The following is a 23,935-nucleotide window of genomic DNA, read 5'->3' as shown; positions in this document are numbered from 1 at the left end:
GAATGTGCAGGAGGTGGGGTAGGCCTAACAGAGTATGATACTGAAAAAAAATTTTCAGGTGGGATTTATGTTAACAATAAGATCGTCCTTTGATATCAAGGATATTGAACATTAGTTTGATTTCCTAGCAATGTATCAGATTGTGGATTTTGCGTCTCAACGCAGCCTTAAATACAGTACATACAGGATTATGCTGCTCTCTAGCGGTCAGAAAGCAAAATAGCAGCAAAACTTGTCAAATGAATGTCATTGTCTTATCCAGTATATGTAAACAATTGTACTTATTCATATGAAATTAACAATTAAATACTTGAATTTATAGTGAGGCTGATCCCGATTTTGAAAATTCCGTTTCATGAACACTCATACATCGTGTTTGCTAAAACAACAATAAAACAACCAAACAAAAAAAGTTCATGTGAAATGTTTTGTACATATTCATTATGAGCTCAACAGGAACAGGGAGCCCACGTAATACTCGTACACTTTGAGAATAACTCCCTTAATTGTGGAGCTTGTGGTGGGATAAATGCCCAAATCATTTTTAGCACTAATTAGGAGAAAGAATGTGAGCATCCATCTGTTTTTTTTGATTGGTTGATTTCACGTGCATGTGACCTTGTGACCTCAACCCTTGTGACATAAACGTTCCGGAAGTTTCACGATTGTGTTTGTGAACACATCAAGTGTGGAAGCAGGTTGAACCTGCTGCACAGGCTCATTTGATGCCTGAGGCTTACTTTGATATTAATGGTTGGAACACGGAGCACAATCAACTCAAGTACGTATACAGTATTGTTGTGTGTGTGTGTTTTTTTTTAAGTAAACATCCATCATTGCCTTTGAGACATGTGCATTGAAATGTGAAAGCTGCACAGTGAGCGACTCCCCCCTCATGTACTGATGAAGTCCAGACCAAACACATACTTCAGACAAAAATACTGAAAACATGCATGTTTATCACGCGATTTCCTTTCATTTGGCAATACACAAATTCATTATTTATACAACTAAAAGAAATCAAGAAGCACTCAAAAGTTAGGAATGTTCGTTTGGCAACTTGTCTTACTTTCTGTAAATCATGTGTGGTAGTTTCGGAAACAGGAGGCATGTCACACTTAATTGTCAACACTTATCCTTGTATTTAACGTGTTTGCGTGGCAGGCACTTAGCAACGACAGTTTTTGATAAATAAATTGAACAATACACGCCTATTGCTCGTATCATCATTACGATTGGGTTTGTCATTATTAGCCGTCAATGTTGGGCTGTAGACTAAAAATTAAAGTAAATGTTTTTTTTATCAAAACAATAGTATTTGGCAGCACTGTACTGTAAAAACATACAGTAATGGCATAATTTGAAGTTTTAACGTTTTGTCCATGGGGATTGTGTCGCTCCTACTGATGTGGCCAACAGGGGGCAGTATAATGCTGTGTATATGAGTACGCACAATTGATCATTTTCCTATTCCTCGTTTGATAAGTGGTCTTTGCAAATATATTTTGTCTACACCCCTCTATCCGTATGTTTATTTTGACAGTAAACTTTAAACAGGTAGATGTCGTCTTTTTTCGAAGACTTGTTCACCATCTGCCAAACTGCTGCTTGTGTTGGCTGCCTTTTGCCCACAAGTCAAAATAAAGAAATCGGCCAAGCGCTGGCTTATATCTCTGAAAATGTGTAAGTCACGACATCAAAATTTACGAACATATTTTGTGCAATTGTAATATTTATTTTTAACTACACTATATCCATTTGAATATTATTATGATTATCATTATTATTATATATAATAATAAATATATGTACTGTTAACATGATCATTATGCCAAACTGCCAACTTTGTTTTACTTATTAAAATATTCATGATTTTCTACATAACATAAATTGATATTCTACTGCCTGAATGTGATGTATTCACGGGTTAATGCTCTGTTGAAATATGTTATTTCAAGCACGCTGCATGATTTTGCCTCTGGAAAAGCCATGCCCCATAATGTCACATTGTTTACAAACTTTGAAGAGGTCTGTAGCAGAGTTGCCCAAGTCTCATATGGACGTTTTTGAAAAACATTTTAAAAATTCTAGCAAGCATATTGCATTTTTTTTAATTGCTATTGTTACCCACATACCAGAATCACCAAAGTCAATTTTCAACTTACTCTCCCACTATCAATAATGTCAAAAGTACTTACTTACGTTCTACCTACATCATAAATTTTATGATTATAGGTGCCGTTGATGTAATATTTTTTTTCTGATTAAGGGCTATAAAAATCAATTTGCCTTGACTTGACTTTGGAGCACTCAAAGTCATTATGAAAACAGTAAAAGAAAAGCAAGCAGGAGGAAGGGAACATAAAACGAATGAAAATGTAAGTGTGTGAATGTATGTGTGGATGTAAGGTACATAAATTTCTGTGACAGGCGTCCACGTGACTTGACCATCCACTTGTTGACCTATTGCATAAGTGTGTTTGATGTGCGGTTACACATTCACGAAATCGAGCCTGCATACCACTTGTATTATTATTTTGTGGTTCCAGTTTCATCACATGAAAGGAAGGACTTATTGATTTCGGGGTTTGAACTTTTTTCACTATCACTTCCTCCACATTTTGTTGCACATGCAGGGAGTGACGGGAGGGTAGGAATGTCAGCTGCTTGTAACCACGATTGCCTGTTGACACACACACACACACTCGGGACATTAAAAAATTATGCCACGATCATCAATGATTCATTGTCTGTAACAGGTGCCACACTGAGTCACTTTTGACCATCCTGATTGTGTTACGTTATACATAAACAGTAACATGTATGCCATTTTTAGGTAAAAAGTATTTTATATGATTACAAATAACAGTTTAAATGTGTTATTATGGCATCAGCCCATATTGGAGTTATGCCTTACAGTCAGGTGTTTCGTTTCTTTGTTGCTTGTGTAGGTTTCGTCCAGGTACTGTGGATTCCTTTCACATTCCTAAAGTTTCATTGAAGACTCTCAAAGTGTCCATGCGTGTGACGTGTATGAATGCTGGTTTGTCTCTAGTATGTGCCCTGTGATTGACTAGCGAGCAATAAAGATTCAATGTGTAAACATTTTTTTCAGCCCTCATTTCATTTCTTCCTTTTAGCGACATTGTTTCTCTCCCGTCGTCATGAAGTTGAAAGTTCGAGTTACATTTCATTGTGTCAAGATAGTGTCAAGGTTCTTTCCGGTGACTTGAGCCGCAAGCAGCTGTCAGCCACCCTGTCACCTAGGCGCTGCACCTGCCCGGGGCCGAGTGGGAGGACCTGGCCCGACCCGGCCCGTGCACCCCGCCCTCTGCGATGCCTGTTCTCTCACAGAAGAGGCAGGAAGGTGAAATGTGGCTCAACAGGTCGGATGGGAGCTCAGACAGAAAGACAGCCAGCCTACTTGCCGAGGGACTCATCAACCGGGAATCGGATCATGACCCCGTTGTGCTTCTGCTGAGTGGGGACCTGTGCGCTGCTTCACGCCGACCCGATAACCTCACTGGACGAGAAAGGATTTCCCTATGGTGCCTCCGAGAGTTGGAGCACAACTCAGGAAGAAGTCGTGAGAGGAAGAGTGGGAGGAGGGTCAACAAAGGAGGAGGGGAAGGAGGGGCTGGGGACACACACGGTGGAATCGTGGAGTGGACACAGGCGGAGACATGCTTCACTACGGGTCGCGACGTACGTTTTCCAGCACCACCACCACTGCTGACTCACCAGAGTCCAGAAGCGAGGTAAGAAGTCCCACAGTGAGAGGGCATCCACTCTGTCTTACAGACAGCTTTGGTCTTCTTGTCCAATGTCCGTGCTTTATTTTGCAAATTGGTGTACCCCCCACCCCCGCCCCTGTTTTTTGCTCTATGCATCTGGACAATGTGCGTAAAACAGGATGTGTACAAGAAGAGCTTGTTAGGCGAGGCCAGTGAGCTGCAGGCTGACCGCTTGTCATTACTGCAACAATGCGCTGACATAACTGGCTTTGAAAAAATTAAGACGTTACTTATTCATTTTTGATCATATAAAGTTAATATTTATGACTATAATTAATGTGATATGATTATTTACATGAATAAGTAATACCTTTAAAAATGCATTTTGTCACTTGCTGTTGATTGAAAATGACATCATATCAAAGTCAAAGTCTGCTTTATTGTCAATTTCTTCACATGTCAAGACACACAGATCAAAATTTCCACGGTGACATATTACATATTATATATATTATATTGGTCCATTGATACTTCAGGCCAGGCATGTTAAGCGGCAGTCCTTAAAGGCCACTTTCCTAAGGTGTTTTCCATGTTTCCTGCTTGCAACACACCTGATTCAACTGTTGAGCTCTTTGCATTTCTTTAATAAAAACATGCATGTACTTTTTCAGTTGTCATATTTCCATTTGACTTCATTCTGTTCATATATCATTTAAATCATAAAAATATAGAAAGGTATATCTAATATATATACAATTTCTGTTCATATTCATGAAACATAACATTGTTTATCCATTTATGTTTAATAATGTATTTTCAAATGTATAAAGAAAACCATGGTAAATCATTTGAAAGTATTAAAACACTTAAATGTGAGAATTCATCACACTTTTCTTTCTTTTTAGAGGTCAATCACTCGCCTGAGGTTGACACTGCATCCGGAAGATGCCAAGAAGGAGCACAAAGCTGCTAATCCAGCATCAGTGAGTGACCCCCCCCCCCCCTTGCTTTTTTTTTATACATTGCTGAAATTCCACATTTTACCATGGTGCACTTCCTTGACTGAAAAGACTTTCATCAAAAATCTCCTCAAGATGTCTGCTCTGTGTTGTGTAATCGTGACTGAAGGGCGTGTGCAACAATGCCTGCATGTGTTTCACATTATACCAGAGGACAACTGAAGCTCTATTGAACATCTCATGTACTATACAGGGAGGACTAAAAGTAGCTGTATGTTTTTCAAATTCTGTTTCATTTAAGAAAGACGGAAGAGAAGAATGATAAAAGAATTGTAAACAAGGAGCAAAGTTGGAATGAGACAGTATTAAGGTCTCCAACAGGTCAAACCCCAAAGATGGACTTGAAACTGTCTAGGTCTTTTTTTTACAAAGCACCACTGCAAACTTTTCTCTGAACAAAACACCTCACCTCACTTCAACATTGTTCCTTGACAGCAAGATGCTATAAGATGGCATCAAAGAAATACTAGCCTGAGCACAAAATCACTGAAAAAGGTATTTCTTTTTGTCCCAGCGAATGACAGAGAATAGGTTCCCCGGAAAAATCTATGAAATGTTGCCGAATAGTGACTACCTGAAGGTTCACTGTACATTTTTCACCGACCTTTTCCAAATGGCTCCCATTTAATTTGCTGTCTGCAGACATATAGTCTGCCTTTTTTCTGCCTTTTGTTTTATTGAGTGTCTAATGACGAGTGCTTCTTGTGTGTGTTGACTGTATGTACACGCTGCAGGCACTCCAGCGCTGCGTGGGTGTTTACAATGGGTGTCCCCACCCCGGCCACCTTTGTATGGATACCACATGACGAGATAACTCGTCAAGTAGTTGTGATGGGTCTGTTTAGGACCCTGACATAGAAGTGGTTGCCTTGAGTGAGAACTTTGTCCCGGCAGGACTGTGACCGACACACTCACACACCCTGATTATGCAGTGCTGTAATCTCTGAGCATGTTTCCCTTCCAGAGGGTGTGGTCACGTGTTGGAAGGGACGACATCTTGTTAGAACAGTGACAGGCCAGGAACACGTTTGCCGTCTATAATGACGTATTTGGTGTGCCTGGAATGACACGGACACGCACTAATATCTTGAGCTATTGCAAAGATCACAAAGTGGTTTCATGGCTGATTGTGATGGAGCTGTTTGACTGTTGTATTTAGTAAGAAGTAAAGACAGATGAGCCATGTCATTTGTAGATGTTTTTTATTATTTACAAAAAAAACAATAGGCATGTGATATATCAATACAGAAAATATATTTGTAACTTGAAGTGGTAAAGTGACTTTAAGTGCTCGGATTTTCTGTCAATTCTTATGATGACATCACAGCCAACCTTTCTGTCCATGAATTCACTTTTGGTTCCTCTGGAAAAAACTTGAGGCAGTAAATCACAAGTGATGCATCGCTGATGCCCTTTCAACTGTTTGTTGAATGGGCAGTCTCACACATAGGCACACATGCGCACACACACACACAAATACAAACTAAAGAGAAGACGCTGAATTTCACTCCGCTTGAGTTTCCACATTAACTCGGCACTTCAATTTGGAAAAAAAAAAAAAAAATTAAACAAATTGCACATAAAGCTTCAACACAAATTGTATTTAAATAAAGGTTTTAAAAAAAAAAAAAAATCAACATTGGCACATCACTGGCACGAACCACTAATGAGTGATCAAGCGCAATGAAAGTTACTTTATTCTCCAGTGTCATTGACAGACTTCCTTTTCATTCACACAATGAATTCTTCGCTGCGTGCCGGAGGATTTCCGGCCAAGTGCTGAAGCAGTGCGGCCGATATTGTTCTCCTTGGCAGATAGCCGTCAAGGTTGAGCTGATTCAACATATTAGCAAAGTTCCTTGAGGTTATAATATGACTTCCTTGTGTCCTCTCCATGGAGATCAAAGTTAAAATCAGACACTGAGGTCAAAGACACAAGAATGCAAATGCTTAATTTTATCAAGGTTGAACTCGTTCTACAATGAAATGACCACCAGCATTAAACATTTTCTAACATTTATAAAAGGAGTTTATAGAACACATTTGTTGATGCAGCCAAGCCAGTAGGACTTGATTATTTTTATTGATGTTTTTTAACCATGTAAAGAAATGTGTGTGTTCTGAAAAGTGCTTTACAGTATTTACTCACTAACTTACTTACTCGCATATAAAAGGCCAAATTCAATAGCCCAGATCATTTAACAAGGTTATGGGACATTAGTCCTTAACAACGCGTGTGCTTACGGGCGTTTTTGTCTGCTGGCGGACCAAGGCAGACCGACCGTGGGTCCCTCCACATCTCTATGCTGTACCACAAATATTTTTAATACCAATGTTCATCCTGAGGTACAAATATGTCAAATAAATTCTTCTATTTTTCAAGGTTGTCTTCATCGTGTATCCGTATTCAAAATCGAATAATCACTTTTTATGAATTGTTTGATGGCCCTTGTACATTTACTTTAGAAATCTATGTTTACAGCAATCTGGCACAAAATGGACATCTAACAAGTGCCATGAGAAACATAGAAGTCGCCGCACTGACTGCATTGGAATGTATTCTCACAAAAGTTCATTTCCTCCCCCAAGTGGCCTTGACTGCCTATTATATGAAGACTCTTTGTTTTTTGTCTCGTTCATGATAAAGTCATGCGATACAGAGGAACCTTTGTGCGAACACAACAACACAGTAAAGTGTTGGCGAGCATGTAATTAATTCAAAGAGCAGTATTTAAGTTGTTTGTACTTCTACTCCCTTTGCGACAAATTCACACGGCTTTGGTTTCGGTGAAATAAAACCAAGTAGTTACTGTCAAGGATTGTGTATTTAAACACATTGTAACAGTCAGAGTTGGCATTTATTCTTCTGTTGTTAAGAGGTTAAAAGAAAAAGCCAGGAGTGGAGCCTTTACTCAGGAGTCAGGTGAAGTGATGAAAAAATGAGGGGCTGGCCTGTGTCCATACGAGAACACTGCTCTCCTTGTTCTGGTCCTCTTCATTCTTTATCTCTGCTCCAGGTGAAGACTGATGTCTTCTTTAATGGGCAACGAGCCTGGAATGTTAGTTTAGATGTTTGTTGACACTCAAACAAAACATGTTTTCAATCATTTCTGAACTTAAATGATGAGCCAGCGTTGCTTCATGCTAATATTGCTGATCTGTGCAGGATGGTTGGAAGAAGAGGAATGGCATCATTCAAAGAGAGAGGCCGCCTGGCAGAGAGTCACCCAAGCAGGTACAGTCCAAGATGCATAAATAATAGACACAGCACTCCATATACACCTACTGGCCAAAACATTAGGTACACCTGTATTGTATAAGAAACAAAATGGTTTCGAAACAGACATAACGTTAATATTACAGTCATGCCAACAGAAATGAAGAGTTTCTCAACTGTTTGTAATTGTCATTTTTTTTTGCAGAGGATAAAGAATACAAGCTTGAGATTGTTGATTTAGAAACTTAAAGGCTCTTTTCATTTATTTATTTTTCCTATGTGCTAAGATGCTGCTGTCAAGTGAGTTAAAATGAGTTGATTGTAAATTATGGCAGATTGGAGCGTGTGCAAGTTTCTTAATGTTTATCTCACCAATTTGCAATGTGATGCAATATAAAAATATGATTAGAACAAAGAAGAATCGTCAGACTGCACATAGAAATAGACCACATTTGAATATGACACATTCAATATTTGCTGTGTCTGCTTTGGTTCAACCGGCTGCTGGAGACCCAAAAGGCAGACGAGACAGCAGCTCATGTTCTGGGTTGCAGAAACATGACACCCACAATTCAGCTTTTTTTTTTTTTTTTAAACATCCGTTCACAACGTCCTGTTTCCACTGTTGAGCAGAAACAGTGCTGCAAATATCTGATGTTGTGCACATAACATGGGGAGCATAAAGGGGTCCAAGAGGCTGTATGCTAATGGAAACCCGTTTGAGAATTTATTTGATAGCTGATATCCAGCTAAAGGTCCATGTACTTGTACACGCTTTGTCCGTCCATCCATTCATCCATCCAAGTCGGTCAACTTTGGTATACTGGATGGACAACTGTATGTTACTAGTGAGGCAAAACTGTGAGTGGGCATTTTGGTGGAACTCGCAGTGCTCAGTAATCTACCACTGCATGGCACAGACCTACTAGTTGGGCCTAGTTCAACATATGAGTTTACTAGTAAGATTTAGTTACATAGGCCAAAAGTATCACTAATAGTGGAAAGAATGTAATAGTCAAGTAACACACTGCCATTCACCTAGTGCTGGGTAATCATTCTACTAGTGTGTTGACTTGTTTTAAAGCGAGGATACTAGCGCGCACACACACACACACACATACACACACACACACACACACACACACACACACACACACACATGCGCACAGTGACAGTCCCAGCTGAAAGAAACCTGAGCGGTGTGTTCTTTTCTTGTCTCCCTCAGCACCTGGGTGAAATGACCAATGGGCAGGCCGAGCCCTCGCCGCAGCATCATGGGCCCAAAATGTATGGCGTAGTGCAGAGTAACAACGCTGACAGACAACAGCAAGTGATGGCGCGTGAGTGGACCGTCAGTCATCTTCATGAAGAAATGAAGTACATCAAGGAGGTGAGCGGAGGACCAACACAACGCTGTACAACACATTGCAGTGATATGCGCTCAGGTAACAGATTTTACCTGCTCGCTTCATCTCGATGCCTTTATACAGGTGAGAGATTCTCTGGAGAAGGTCAGAGAACGCATGTACGGCCAGTTTGGAGGCATGCAGCAATCTGTGCACAAGCTCTCGCAGGAACTAAAGGTGAGACGCGTGTACGATAAGCATCACGTGACTGTGATCATCGCAATCACGCTTTACTGTCATTTAATGTCAGAGGTGTTCAAAGTATATCTCGGCATGTACTGAAATTGAGCCACTGAGAATTTTTGAATGGAGGAAAGGAATGTCTTCCACATGAATGGAGATGTGTGTGTGTATTGATATCATTTGCTAATTGTGAACAACACCTATGTGTTTCATAGACTTCCAACTCCCACCGCAGAAGTCTGGAGTCTGAAGTGAGGGTCCGTACAGCAGCAATGGAAAGATTTGATCAGATGAACAGCTCCTTAATATCATCCAATATTGGCCTGCAGGTAACAAACTTTGTCTTTGCACATGTAAAGACATACGGAGTTGTATGCTGAGAACAGTTGTGTTGCCTCGGCAGAAATCTCTTCTGGAGAACTGTCAGAATCGTGTGGACGCAAGGGAAGAGGTGAATAGTTTGCGGAGCACTTGTGAGAAAACACAAGAACAGCTCCGAGATAAGGAGAGAGAGCTGGCCGCAGCGCATGCCGAAAACCAGACGCTCAGACTTGAGGTAGGTTGTTCGTTCATCTTTTAGGCCTCAACCGCTCTTTGTTGACATCACTGTGGAAGGACCTGCTCTGACACATTCATTGAAAACTGTCACTTGGGACTGGTGTGGCAAGTCGGGCTGCTCGAAATAGTCTGATAAGAGACGTCGGACTAGTTGTACGGGATTGTACGAGAAAAGATCAGATGTTGAGCACACATATTGTTTACAAGTATTCTGAGCAGCTCGACACACCACATTCTGTTATACTAGATACGTACTAGATAGCTGAGATGCAGGTTAAAATGATCAAATTATAGAAGTTTGCCACAAATCGAGAAAGACCAACAGTAATTTACACCACTTAAAAGAAAAAGCTTACTGTAATTGCCTAAAGATGACACAATATGGCGGCAAAGGGCTACTTTTGTCTAAATGAAGCTCCTCAACTCACTCCAATTCAATAGTACCTTGGCACCAAGATGCCATCAGGTGGTGCCTATGCAATACTGTAATAATAATAATTTTGAATCTGAATACAAAAACAGAAACAACACCTGAGCCACAAATACGCCCAGGCTCCCCCTACCAAACACCTGCATTTTTCCATGAATTCCCATGTAAGAAAGTGTGATACGATTGCACTACCTAGTGGAGAAGAAGATGAAATGAAATGATTTCACAAAACAATGCTATTCATTTATCAACACAGAAAAAAGGGGGTTGAATGATTTTTCAGCATACAGCCAGTGAAGTTTGTGGAAATGTCTCACTTTTCCTTGCCTTAAATTAATCCCATGCTTGTATAAAGTACTCATTTCATCATCCATCATCAGTTCACATCAGCTCACCCTGCTCACCACACTTTTTTTTTTTTCTCGCCTTTGCTTTCCAGGTGGAATCTACACGAGAGGCCAACAGTAGGGCCCTAACGGAACTCTCCGCGGCGCTCGAAAGGGACTACCAGGAAAAGTTGCGAGAAGAGCAAAGGAAACACAGGGAGGAGATTGAAATACTCCAGGTCTGTACTATTTACTTTCTGTTCAATGCCAAAACACACAAATACATGGTTCATACGAACATGTGTTGGGAAATTTCAAACTGACATCAGAGCAAAAACATTTTTGTTCGATGTATTTGCTTACACAGGCACAACTGGATGACTACATCAGACGATTAGAAGAAGCTGAGATGAATATCAGGATCGCAGAGGACAAAATTGCTGAGCGGGATCTGAGGATCGGTGAACTTGAGCGCCTGCTGGACTGCATGGGAACGGTAACCATTGCAAAAAAAAAACAAACAACAACAACCATGTATGGTTGCATGCATGCATGGGAGTCATATGAGCAATCCCACAGGAAAAGAGCCAACTCCACCAGAAGCTGCAGGAATGTGAACGGCGTCTTCGCATGTTAGAGAGGAGCGATGCAACCGATGGAGTTGTAGCCAAAAGGTATTCAATCAATGTCCACAATGGGTAGACAGTAAGCTGAATATTTGATCAGTGTCCAAAGAGGAAAATACTGGTAAACACTGCTTTCCGAGTTTTGTTTTAGTGAGTGTGACATCAGCTCAGAGCAGTTGAAGCTATTGATGACTGCTGGTATTTGGCAGGTCACATGAGCTGCAAAGGGAAGCTGGAGGTCTTCGAGAGAGAATCAAGCACTTGAACGACATGGTCTTCTGCCAACAGCGAAAGGTCAAAGGAATGATTGAGGAGGTGAGGGAGGTCATTTGTGGTTGTGTTTTTTTTTTTTTTTCTTTTTTTTTAATAGGAAGCCAATTGAATCATGTATTGCTTCATATGCGTCCCCCCCTTCCCTTTTTGTTCTCATTGTCAACAAAGAAACAAGAACAATGGTGACTTGAAAAAAAACCAACTTCTGGTCAAATATTGGGGTTTTCAGGTTTAAAACATGTTCTCAGTTAAAAATATCTTATTGGTGAGTGGAAACTGTCCTTACAAATCACAAAGAATCCGTCAACCTTTTGCATTACACAGAATACTGACAGTATGCTAACTTGTTACTCAAAAGGGCATTTCAACTCCAGCAACTTCTTGCTATGAGGCAATAATCATAATAATACAAAATAAAAATAGATAATAATGTAAAAATAAATAATAATGATCATAAAAATAAATAAGACGATACAAGCGAAAGTTATAACTGTACCTTAATGTGGTGTGATTATCTGCGTTTTCTTCTTCAAACGGTGAAGGTGCAAAAACTACGAGCTCAAGTTGCAGAGAAGGACATGTTCATCTCAGAGCTGCTGGACCGAATCGCAATTGTGGAGTGTGAGGTAAGACTCTGCGTGTGTGTGTGTGTGTGTGTGTGTGTGTGTGTGTGTGTGTGTGTGTGTGTGTGTACGCGGGTGTGAGCATGTATTTAATCCGGGCTGGTGTGGTTAACTGTTCTTTTGGTATTGACCCCTTGATAGCCTGAACTTTGAGCAATGGACTTCGGTATGTGGTGACTGCAGTCTTTGCGTGAATATGACAGTCTTGTTTCCTGTTTTCCTTTTCCTAGAATAATGAATTAGAAGACAAGCTCAAGTATTTTATGTCCACACAGAGTAGTGAAGAAGATGATTTGGACTTTGGGACGATAGAACAACCCTGCAACCCTCTTCCAAGGTAAGAAGCAACGTTGAGTGGAGTGTTTTGTTCATGGGGTGTGGCTTCTTTTGTTTAATGCATGACTGTTTGAACAGAATTGAAGAAATACCGGGGCTTGATGTTGAATCTCCTAATCTGCATGAACCAATTCATCTTCATCCTAGAGAGCTCCTCCCATCCAAACAACCGTTATTTGTCATACCGCCTCCGCCACAAATACGACCTCCTCCACCACCCCCAGATCTATATTCATACGACGCTTCACTACCTCCTGAACCTTTTTTGTCACCTATACAACCTCCCCTCCCTCCACTACCTTCTTCACCAACACCTCCCTCATCACCCACACCCCCCTTGTCTCCAACATCACCGCCATCGTCACCCACACTGCCTCCATCTTCACCCACACTGCTTCCATCTTCCCCCACACTGCCTGCAACTTCACCCACATCCCCTCCATCTTCACCCACACAAGAATCAGATGAGCCTCTTCTCCGCCGTCCTTCCCTCTTCCTTACAACGGTTACTCAATCGAGGACGTTGAAGCGTAACGCCCCTCCTCCCAGCAGGGTGGAGTCCAGTTTACTTCGCTACACGCCGGTTGAGTACAGCCGCTACCTTGAGGCCAACCCGACGCCCCAGATCGAAACGTACTCCTCCACCCGAGTGTCATCGGAATCCCAAAGTTACGAGAACCAGCCCATAGACGAGGTGGACGCTGAAACAGACACTCAGATGGCATTGAATCAAGACAAAAGGAGAACAAGAGTGGGACTTGCGTATCTTGATACGCCATTCACAAAATTAATGGAAATGACAGCAAACATCAAAGTAGAGTGATTGGAGAGGATGCAGCATTTTTAGTAGACTGTACGGTGACAGATAGATAGATATGGGTAATTTTTCTTCTTTTTTTTTTAAACCAAAAACTCTGCAGTTAAGTGTTCTTATAATTGTTTTACAGGCTAGAAAACCTTGACCCTTTCCTACTGAAACCTTTTTGTTGTATGACTTATACAAAATAATAATATACTATTTACAGAAAATCTGTTATTTACATACAAACTAACAGCAATTACAATGTGTCTTGAGAAATTAGTACTCGACAAAACAGCATTGTACGTTTACTTTGATTTATTCCTTTTTTACATTTCTTTTGACTCATTTGCTATCTAACTTTGTGAACCCGTATTGGAATTATAGTTGATTTACTTTGATATGAAATTTCATACTGTACGTGTATATAAGCTCATATTGCGAGTCATTTTGTAAATAGTATTGTTAAGGACTACATTTAGCTTGTTTACAATGAATGTAGCCCACACTGCTCAAATGAACTGAAGGGGGAAAGAAAAAAGAAATACTATGTATATTTTCTTGAAAAAATGTATATTGGCGCCGTATGAATAATAAAAAAAAGATTTTCTATCCGTAGTTTTCACCTTATGTACAACATATTTATTTACATGTGATGTGCCTTTGGGGGTGGGAATACATATTAAAAACATTTTACATACATGCAACCTGGCATGTTTGAGATGGAATTGTTGGTAATAATCACGATATATAATGACTGCCATGTGTGAGCCACAGACACAAGTAATATTTAACTGCTGTCTGCACTGCCATCAAGAGAGAGTTGTAACAGCAACATACATCACATACACTGAAAATAATGAGACCAACTTCTGCTTCATTATTATCGACCATACTGTATGAGTAACCAGTCCGCCTCATTTTAACAGTGACTATGTAGTTAATATACTCAACCTTTATGTTGATGTCCATGATTGGGGCATTGTGATTTTGAATTGTGTAGAAGCAATCCTTTGAAAATGTAAACACTTGCAGATTTATAGAAATGAAGTATTGTTTTTTGACATTTATGTTTATTCGTTTTTGACAATTAATGTGACAAATATCAACTGTTTTCAATTGATAATACTTTATAATTAAAGTAATTTGAGCCAATTTGTCATTTCAGAAATGTGTATCAATACACTTTGTATTTATTCACTTTCACGAGTACCCAAAACCTATAGTCCTAATTTTACAAGGGTTGATGATTCTAAATGTACATAATCAAGAATCATGTGACGTTTGTTGATGTTTATTTTTCTTTTTAAAAATGGTCAATTAAAATGGATTGAAAAACATTTATCTAATTAAATGATAGGTTAATTTAGAGCCTAAATTGTAAACAAAACAAAAAAAAGTGTTAAGTGGAAACATTTGCATGTATACTACATTTAAAAATCTAATTCATTGTTTTAAATCGTGGGTTAAGTAATTTCAAAACGTGTTATATTTTTAAAATCATTTCATTTATTTGTTCAATCATTTATTATTTGTATTAGTTTTATTTAAAGCTATTATGAACAATAAAGAATAAAAAAAAGAGCACGAAAGATTATTTTAGTATTTTATGTGTTTTACATAGAAGCTCTTTTGTTTGTATTGTAATTTAAAGTGGTTTCAGTACATCGCCTGCAGAGGACGCTCGAACACATTCGGCAATCGTGTTGAATATACCAAAGAAGAAGAGCCGAACTTTGAAATGTTTTCCCTTCAATTCCAACAAAACATGTCTGTTTTAACGGTGTTTATGTAGTTTCCTCCTCCACACAACGGCTTGGGAACCCCGACAGATTCAAGGAGGACTATTGTTTTCGTGAGGAATGCCACGTTGAGAAGTACCGCGTGTTCCCGCTGTTTGTGAGCGGCTGTGGCTTAGCTTGTTTAGCTTGTCCGGATGTCGGAACGCCAGGGACAGGTGGGAGACTTGAACAAGCAGAGCAGAGAGCAACTCCACGAACTACTTCTGCGACAGAACAACATCCTTGCTGACAAGTAAGACCCAAGTACATTTGACTACACTCAGACGATGATAATCAGACTGGAGGTACTAGAATGATATGAACAGTTAGGTGGATTTAGAATTCTGTTTGAGCATTTATGTCCTTGATATCCATCTTCAGTTCCATGTACAATGCTCCTAGTATGCTGTTTAGCGAAACAATTGAGCGCACAACTTGAACGACTTTGTCTAGTAAAATGTTTTTCTACTGTACTCTCAGTCACTCGGTGCACTCTGGTTGTTTTACTGTGCAGAACATGCAAACCGCCACACGTTGGATAAGTTTCAGAAAACGAATCACATAACTGCAAAACTGTAAAATACCCCTTAATTAAAAATAGAACAATATGGTTGCTCAACGAGGTGTGTCAATGGTTTCTGTAGGCCACAAAACAGGTTGGACTATCAACAAATGGAGACAGGTGTTGTTACACAGCAATTCATGTGCAGCCAAATGAATCAATGCGTTCACATAAAATAATTTGAAAATACTTGCCTTGCAGCGCTTGTGAGTAAATGCATTGACGTCATTTATATATATTCAATGGGTATCAGCCATTCTCAGGTCACATTGTAAAGTGTGCAGGGTTTGAGAATGGCGTCCCCAAGTGGACAAAATAAATACCTGCAACCCATATGCACTATTTTATTTGTATTGTCTAATAATCCATTTTTGTCCAGATTATTTTATTTCGGTAACACTGAACAAAAAAGATAAACTGTATCCAGAGATCAACATACATCATAAATGATTGCTTTGAATATTAAGTTGTATTTCTGTTGTTCACAGGAGATTAATAGAGTCTCTCCCTGACAAGGGAAAGCGATTAAGGGACTTTGCAGAGAGGATACGCCTTGCTATTGAACGCCGTGATGAGGAGGAACGGAAGCAAAGCTTGGTGTCAGCAGCCAAGGCAGAGTTTCAGTCCAAGTACCGTCGTGCCTTCACCGGGCAGCATCGTGCTGAGCAAAGTGAGGCAGCAGCATCACAACAGACTGACGCCTGCGTTCATATGAGGGAGGAGGAGGAAGAAGACACTGCTGAAACCATGGCGACGGCTTCCCCCGGGGCCTCTCTGACTTTTGTCGTGACAAAAGAAAGCGACCTTGCGGAGGTCTTGGAACGGGTTACAATCTCCACTAGCACTGGTGACCAAAACAAGGATCCTGTCAAAACCACTGCGACGGACAATTACTTTCTCAAAAAGCAGACGCCAAAGAAGCCTCATGTTGTAACCGTCCTGGAAAGGACAGAGAACACGACACCCGGAAGGCAAAAATTCAAACCAAACCAGTGAGCAAAGCCAAAGAGTTATTATTCAAATATAGCAACAGTGAAAATGTCATTCAGTATCCTTGTAACCGTTTTCCTTTTGTGACTTTGCAGGCTGCCAGACAAAAGCAGTAATTCTCCATCTGGTTCCTTATCACCCGGCCAGTTGTCCGAAGGCTCGTCTCCGCTCTCCGAGCAGGCTCGGAGGGAACGCGACAAAAAACACCTGGACGACGTTACGGCTGCAAAGCTGCCTCCTCTCTACCACACTCCAGCCCAGCTTCTGTCTCTGCAGGAGTCTGCTGATCTACTGAGAACACAGACAAAGAAACAACAGGTTAGTCCATTCTTGCAGGTGTCACGCATTTTTCTTCTTTACCCAAGTATGAAAATTTTCATCGGCAACAAGTCTATGAATTTTCCCATATTGTCCCCTAACATATTTGTCTCCTCTGATATAAAATATATATTAAAAAAACAAAAATAGATTAGCCAGTATTTCATGGGTGACCCAATTAAAGCCTTTTTTTTACTAAGCTCTTAATTAGGATGCAATCAATTCCACACTGTTCAAAAATCTGATAGCAAGAACAACAAAAGTATATTCATATTCATTGTTGTTACAGTTTTTTTTTTTTTTTTTGCTGAGCGATCTAATATTAATTATATGTATGTGTGTATATATAAATATAAATGTGTGTGTGTGTATGTATGTGCATATATATATATATATATATATATATATATATATATCGAAATCGCTTTGAGTCATGCGTCTTTGCATGTCATATCCTTCAAAGAGCTCTAGATGGCAGCATTTAGCCGGCATCCAAAGAGACTGCATGCACAGAATGCGCTTCTACTCATGGAAACCCGTGAGACCCCGTTAGCCAGTCCATGAATATCTCTAAAGTCTCTGTCCGCACATTGAACCTCACTTGTCGAACCAAGCCATGTGTTGTGGTTCACGGCAGGAGCTGCAGGCCAAGCTGGCAGCACAGAAATTGTCCGAGGGTTTGAAGATGTCAATGGGGAGCTACTGTCCTGACGGCGGCCCCATGGCGACCTACAGAGAGGTTCACGATGAAGGAGCGCAGACTTCCTCAGAAGAGGACTGATCCTGGACGGTCACATGGGAGGAACACCTGCTTGTTCCTGAAGGGCTTTCACTCCAAGGGAATTCATAAGAGGACATGTTTGCTGCCTGCTGCCAACAGTCAATGCCATAAGACACAGCTGATGGACTTTGAAGGACAGAAACTTGATGGAAACTGGCGCTACATTTAAAATAAAGACATTTCTAATGAAAATGGCCTCTAGTGATTTCAAACAAGCAACTAACCATTTAGTATCAGAAAGTTCTGGCACAACAACAAAGTATGTGATATAAATATAACATGAACACGTTCTCTCTCTGGACCGTGTTGATGTGCACTCATATTTTCCTCTTATCAAGCTGCTCCACTGTGGGAACCCCAACAATGGGTGAACACAACCTGCTTTCCTTGCCTCATATTTTGTAGTGGAACATAAACATGAATAAATCAATGAATAATTATTAAATAGCAGAAGCTTAGGCTTCGTGCTACAATTGAACTTGACTGAACTGTCAAGCAGTAATGGCGCTTGTTCATTTGTTCTGTCGACCAGCCGGCTGCCGCTGGGAGGTACCTAGTAACTGTACTGGAATACACTTTAAAAAGAACCCTCCCAACCCTGAATATATTGCATACATCATGTATATATTATTATTAATATAATATATGCATTCTTGTATTAGTAATGTTTATACCTTTTGGAAGAAAATGAAAAGAAAAGTGTGTAGAGTACGGTAACGGGTGCAGCTGTAATGAATCGAGCCAGCAGCCTTTCAAGTATTCACACACCATTTATCTCTTGCAAGTAAATATCGTTTTATAGTGTTTGCTTCGTGCAAATATGCCCATTGCTTGTCAAATGGTGCAGATGAGGCCGCTGCTTGTCTAAGATCACGCAAGGCGTTATCACGCAGAGATCAGTGGCACGCTCGATAACAGCGATCCAAAAGGGAGTGAAATACCCAAACATCTGGACTGGATTTGAACGGTGTTATTGCTGGCGGCCGCCGCTGAGGTGGGCGGGCAACATGGCAAATCGCGTCTTTCCACTTTGCTAATACGTGGGAGATAAGATGTGCCAGCTACAGCCGGTACCTTTCCCGTCATCCCTCATCCAGCACTCAAAGCGCTCACCATGTTAATTCAAACAACCTGATGCAAAGGAAGGGATCACGCAGGTCAGAGTGACGTCTCAAGATGACCCTTGATAACCTTTTGGAAATGGTGCTGAAATCATTGTTCGGATTGCTTATAGGCTCCAGAGTGGCCGGCGTGGATGACGTCCAATAACAAACTGGCTCCGTAGAGGATCCTCTTTGCGCTGGAATTAATCACAGCCCACCTCGGTGACTGTTCCCAATTATGGGGCACTCTTTTTGTCGCCATTCACACGCTTTCTATCAAACTTTTCACATTGTCCACTGATGAGGTTGTTTATACTTCTACTCGGGTCCCCCCCGGGCCCCTAGTCTCACATTTACGTATGAGCACCCCTTGAAGTAGTCTGCAAGTGATTTGCTTCAGCTCTCGTGTCCGAAATTTGATGTTTTGGAGCGGGAAGTGGAATATGATGATCAAGAGCAGTCAGCTCGCTCTTAAGTTCGATATAAAAGTATGATGTACGCACCAAGTTGGGCTCTCTGTACCATGACTGGATTATATCTGCCAGTTTGCAGAGTCTGAGATCATACTTTTTTCCATATTTTTGGGGGGCACATGAGTGGATGAAATAATGTAATGCATCACAGCTTTGTCCAGATGAGGTTCCAGACTATCGGTGCCAGCACTCCCTCCACCTTTTGCACCAAATAGGAGTCAAGTGAAGCTGTTTTCCCCCCTTTGTATCATTTCTATCGCTCACATTTTCCTTTTTTTACTGGGGAATTGTCCATTTTTTTATGCGCTACATTTTTCTCTCCTGGCAGATGTTGCCCATGACTTTTGTATCTGAGAGACAATACTGTTGGGATATTTCTTCAGAATATGTCAGAGGGTCCAAAAATATTTTCGGGTTTGTTTAAGGAGCAGTTTGCGAAGAACAAGTTAATTAGAGGAGCAGCTTTCATGATTTATTTTCACATTGTGTATTTTCTTGTCGAGAAGCAAAGCCAAATTCATTTCAAACAAAGCCGACAGCATTCAGCTAACCTTTGTATCACAACTAGTTATACTCGCTAGCAATTCTGATCTTTGCCTCTGTGCAATCAGTTTCTATGTGCTTTGGGTCATTAAGTATGAAAAATATATAATGCACAGGTATTCTCTTTTAACTTAAAAAAAAAAAAAATCGAACAGAACTTTTAACGTTGAATGTGTATTGAAGCAAATGTGATCTGTCTTAAAACTCTAACAACAGCATTCGGACAAATGTTTCTGCCGTCTCCAATGTTTTAGCCTCTCAAAGAGTTACTTGTGTGTGTGTGTGTGTTTGACTTTACATGTGTTAAATTTGTCAAGTGTCACAATCTGCAGAGCCCCGCTTTGTTTCACACTTGGAAATGTCGTCGACTGTGTGAACGACAACCACGAGACGTCGTCCATCCTCCCCAAAGGTCTTTGATTGTCTGCGTGTCTTTATCGTGACATTGATCATCAAAGATCATTGCTCTTGCATTCTTGTCAGAGGAAGACGACACATGCTTGTAATTATTCTGCAAGGCATACAGACTGTTCTTTTTTTTTTTTCTTTCTTTCTTTTTTTCACACTGTTGGGATTATTCTTCCAACAAGTTCACTAAATCAAGCGATGGCAAAGGTTAACAATGCCCCCACGCACGTTTAGTGTTTCCGTCTCCTTGGACCAATGTTTACAATTCACAAGCCACAAAATGGACCACAAATGGGAAAAAGCTGTGACGGCTTATCCTTGTTGTCGTCACTGGCAGCAGATGCATCGCATGCATGTCTATGTTCAAGATTGTTTGGTAGTTGTGCCACTTCCACGCTAGGTGGCAGTAGTGTATCTTTGCAGCTCATGTTTTGGCTTTGCCAAAAATCAGCTTCAACCAAATGGGATCCGTCATCAAGACTGTAGTGAAGTCATTATATTGTTTTGTTGATCGAATAGCTGTGCAGCAATCAGGAAATTTGACGGACTGGCACCGCCATATTCTTTGTTTTGTGCATTTTCTGTACGAATGATTCCCAACCACAGATACCATCAGCTCAGTGGGGGTTTTCATTCATGACCATAACTTTTTTGCAGTTTTACTTTGTTAGTTTGCTGCATTTTTTTTGTATGCCACACTTTTCAAAAACACAAATTTGCAAGGTTAGAATGCACAGAAGAGACATGATAAGATTGAAACGTTCCCGCAGCCTACTTAAACCCGCTTAAAACTCTTTGTAGACATATTTCGACACCCCAAAAAATTGTGTCTCGGAGTTAGCAAGCTCTCGCTCACTCTCTTTCTGAATTTCTCTTTCTTTGTCTGTCTCTCTCCGTCTCTCTTGGTCTTTTGAGCTTTCCCTTTCGCTCTCGTTCAGTCACTCTCTCTCTCTTGGTCTCGCTTGGGCTCTGTCTCACGCTCTAGGTAGGTCTCTCGATCTCTCTCAGTTTCTCTCTTGGTCTTTGGTCTTACTTTGTTTCTCAGTCTCTGTTTCTTTTTCTCTCTCTCCCTTTCTCTTGTTACAACTCATAAACCCTCAAGTTCTTCATGAGAATAATTGAAATCACATCGCTTGCTAAAGATTGGCGATTGGTTTATTTAAACTCAATCGGTGAGCTAACCCCCAAGTCCTGATCTTGTAAAGCCTAATAAAAACTTTCTTGGCTGAGAATCAATTCCAAAGCAACTTTGTGCGTGATAGTTTCAAAGTGATGGTGCATGGACCGGCTTCATCTTCAGACCCAAATAGAAGTGTGCGATCGGAGTCTGGCCCTACTTATCGTGCCGTGCGATGAGAAGTTGAATACGATCAGCATACGTGCGCACTTGAAATTGCGCGACGCTCGGAAAGTTTTGCATAACAATCCCGAGGCGCTCGGAAGGAAAGACTGGGCGAGGGAAGAACGAAGAAGAGGAGGAGGGGGAAAATGGGTTGAAGCCCGTGATGCGCGCTGTGGGCCAAGAAGCTGCCAGTGCCCCAGCCGCTGCATGTCTGGCCTGGCACAGCATTAAGCGAGCGGCCTGTTTTGGGGCCTGTCAAAAGCTCATCACAGCAAGGAAGCCATCTCTGTGGGGATGCCCCAGCTTGCCAGGGCTCGGCAGGGGTGGGGCGGGGGCAACTACAGATCTGGCCCAGCTGCTTGGTCATAATGAGGAGGAAAATTCTTATTATTGTATTCCCATTAAGGTTACAACAACAATGCGCTATTCTCCTGAGTATTTTGCTCTCTCCCTCTCGCTCTATCTTTTCAGGCTGTTTTTTTTTTTTTTTTTTAAACTTCACATCTTTGTTTACTGTCTTTGGAGAAATGTGAACCCTTTGTTATTTTTATAGTATGAGAATTACAGGATCACGTTTAATGAAACGCAGAGAGCTTTTTATTTTTTTAATATATACAAGAAACTCTTGAATCTGAAATCTAAACTTCACATGTTCCTTTCCATTATCTATCCCAAAAGGCCTAGCTGATTGTATGAGTGCACTTTACTCCACAATTACCTCGTCGTCAGAGGATTATAAAAATCTGGGTAGCGTTATGTGTGCCAATCAAACGGTGCACATGTTCAAGTTTCTTGTACGAACATCCGAACACCACCACGTTTACATTCATCCGACTTGACGTGCTCCAAAGCACACTCGGTATGCTATAAAATACACAATAAAACAAAAACAAAAATATTGAGAAGCTTGTGAATGTCAAATCTTTTATTGCACTGCAGTAGTGACATACTAAAGTGGGAATGGTGCGAATGGAGCAAAGCCGGCGGCTGCCATGTTTCATAATGCTGAGAAAAGTTCCAGAGAGCGAGCGAGCGAGTGAGTGAATGACGTGCCGTTTAGTCCACTATTCGTAGTTGTTAGTAATACTATATTCATGATGCCAGGCGCTGTGCCAGAAGAACAATAGTAAAATGAAGCAGGAATCCTCTTCAGTCCAACAATTAGGGGGCCTCCATACCAAGTAGTTGGCTGGTTTAGACGCTGTAATGTTGTGACCATTCCAAGTCCGCAGGCCAGGTGTTTTTGATTGCGTGGCTCTGACCCCACAGGACGCTCGGCGAGGACCTCGATAAACCAGAGGAGTGGGAGTAAGAGGCTCAAGTTGTTCTGTTTGTTCATGTCTTGTTTTTTGGAGCCGGGCTGACGTACGGCACAGGCGTTTTTACCGCCTGTTTGAGAAAGAATGCTTCATTTTGAAAGTGCAAAAAAAGGCTGTTGAGCAAACCTCAGGACACTGAGAGCATGTCATACCTTCAAGAAACCAGATTGCACGTGTCACTTAAAGCACAACCTGCACATTCATCATTCTTTTGAGTTTCCAGTATCTCCTGCCCTCCTCCGTTTCTTTTTTGCCGAGTCATTGTCATTGCATCTGTTATCTATAATTGTATGTGGTGAACGTGATCAGGAGTGACACGGCCAAACAAATATTTTGTTTCTTGCTTCCTGTCTCTGCTGACTGTGTAAAGTGTCACTCGCATGGATGGCCCTTTGCACGGAGCACTGTATCATCATTGAGTGCACATGTGAAAAGTACTTTGAGAATCATTATTGTGGACCAACACGAAATAGATGAATCTTAAAACAATTCTTTCAAGACTTCTAGCTTTGGAGCGTAAAGGATAGGCTTGTCGCCCTCTACTGGTTCATATTCATAACTCAAATTCATCCGTGACGCCCCAAAATGTGTTATTGCAACTTTCAGTTTGTCATAATTCTATGATTATTCCTTACTTATGTACAAAACATCTTGTAGGTGAGGGTCGAAACAATTGTGTGACCCATTTAAGGAGCTATTTTAGCAACTTGATAATAACGGCAACGTTATTCTGGGTTTAAAAACTATACTATACATGTAAAGACCCCTATATATATATGATATAC

General features: G+C 40.8%; 2 protein-coding genes across 3 annotated transcripts; both read left to right on the top strand.

Moving 5' to 3' along the window:
* The first annotated feature begins 678 nt into the window (after window positions 1-678).
* Window positions 679-13,744, top strand: LOC147059282 (myocardial zonula adherens protein-like). 2 transcript variants are annotated; one of them, XM_085907744.1, is made up of 15 exons: window positions 684-781; window positions 3,141-3,758; window positions 4,640-4,717; window positions 7,920-7,988; window positions 9,196-9,360; window positions 9,461-9,553; window positions 9,775-9,888; window positions 9,963-10,115; window positions 10,987-11,112; window positions 11,241-11,369; window positions 11,453-11,547; window positions 11,709-11,814; window positions 12,315-12,398; window positions 12,626-12,732; window positions 12,810-13,744. In XM_085907744.1, the coding sequence occupies exons 2-15, from the start codon at window positions 3,684-3,686 to the stop codon at window positions 13,552-13,554; spliced, it is 2,139 nt and encodes a 712-aa protein (XP_085763870.1). In that variant the 5' UTR covers window positions 684-781; window positions 3,141-3,683; the 3' UTR covers window positions 13,555-13,744. The 2 variants fall into 2 exon arrangements, with proteins under 2 accessions (XP_085763871.1, XP_085763870.1); XM_085907745.1 differs by lacking the exon at window positions 3,141-3,758 and having other exon boundaries at window positions 679-781.
* A 1,475-nt stretch (window positions 13,745-15,219) lies between these two features.
* On the top strand, window positions 15,220-18,132 carry polr2m (RNA polymerase II subunit M). Its single transcript, XM_085907747.1, has 4 exons — window positions 15,220-15,564; window positions 16,362-16,865; window positions 16,959-17,181; window positions 17,819-18,132. Exons 1-4 carry the CDS (start codon window positions 15,467-15,469, stop codon window positions 17,960-17,962), a joined length of 969 nt encoding a protein of 322 aa, XP_085763873.1. The 5' UTR covers window positions 15,220-15,466; the 3' UTR covers window positions 17,963-18,132.
* Window positions 18,133-23,935: the final 5,803 nt, after the last annotated feature.

The sequence above is a fragment of the Syngnathus leptorhynchus genome, chromosome 3 (assembly GCF_054491065.1).
Source record: "Syngnathus leptorhynchus isolate UIUO chromosome 3, UIUO_Slep, whole genome shotgun sequence".
Lineage (NCBI taxonomy): Eukaryota > Metazoa > Chordata > Actinopteri > Syngnathiformes > Syngnathidae > Syngnathus > Syngnathus leptorhynchus.
The sequence above is the reverse complement of the archived record's forward strand: the minus strand, read 5'-3'. Positions and strand labels throughout refer to the sequence as shown.

What these genes read in the sequence shown, in the direction of transcription:
- LOC147059282 (XM_085907744.1), top strand. Translation starts at nt 3,684, where the DNA reads ATGCTTCACTACGGGTCGCGACGTACGTTTTCCAGCACCACCACCACT. An exon ending in CACCAGAGTCCAGAAGCGAG is followed by an intron (nt 3,759 to 4,639) that starts GTAAGAAGTCCC and finishes CTTTCTTTTTAG; the next exon opens with AGGTCAATCACTCGCCTGAG. An exon ending in AAGCTGCTAATCCAGCATCA is followed by an intron (nt 4,718 to 7,919) that starts GTGAGTGACCCC and finishes TGATCTGTGCAG; the next exon opens with GATGGTTGGAAGAAGAGGAA.
- polr2m (XM_085907747.1), top strand. Translation starts at nt 15,467, where the DNA reads ATGTCGGAACGCCAGGGACAGGTGGGAGACTTGAACAAGCAGAGCAGA. An exon ending in AACAACATCCTTGCTGACAA is followed by an intron (nt 15,565 to 16,361) that starts GTAAGACCCAAG and finishes TGTTGTTCACAG; the next exon opens with GAGATTAATAGAGTCTCTCC. An exon ending in CAAAAATTCAAACCAAACCA is followed by an intron (nt 16,866 to 16,958) that starts GTGAGCAAAGCC and finishes GTGACTTTGCAG; the next exon opens with GCTGCCAGACAAAAGCAGTA.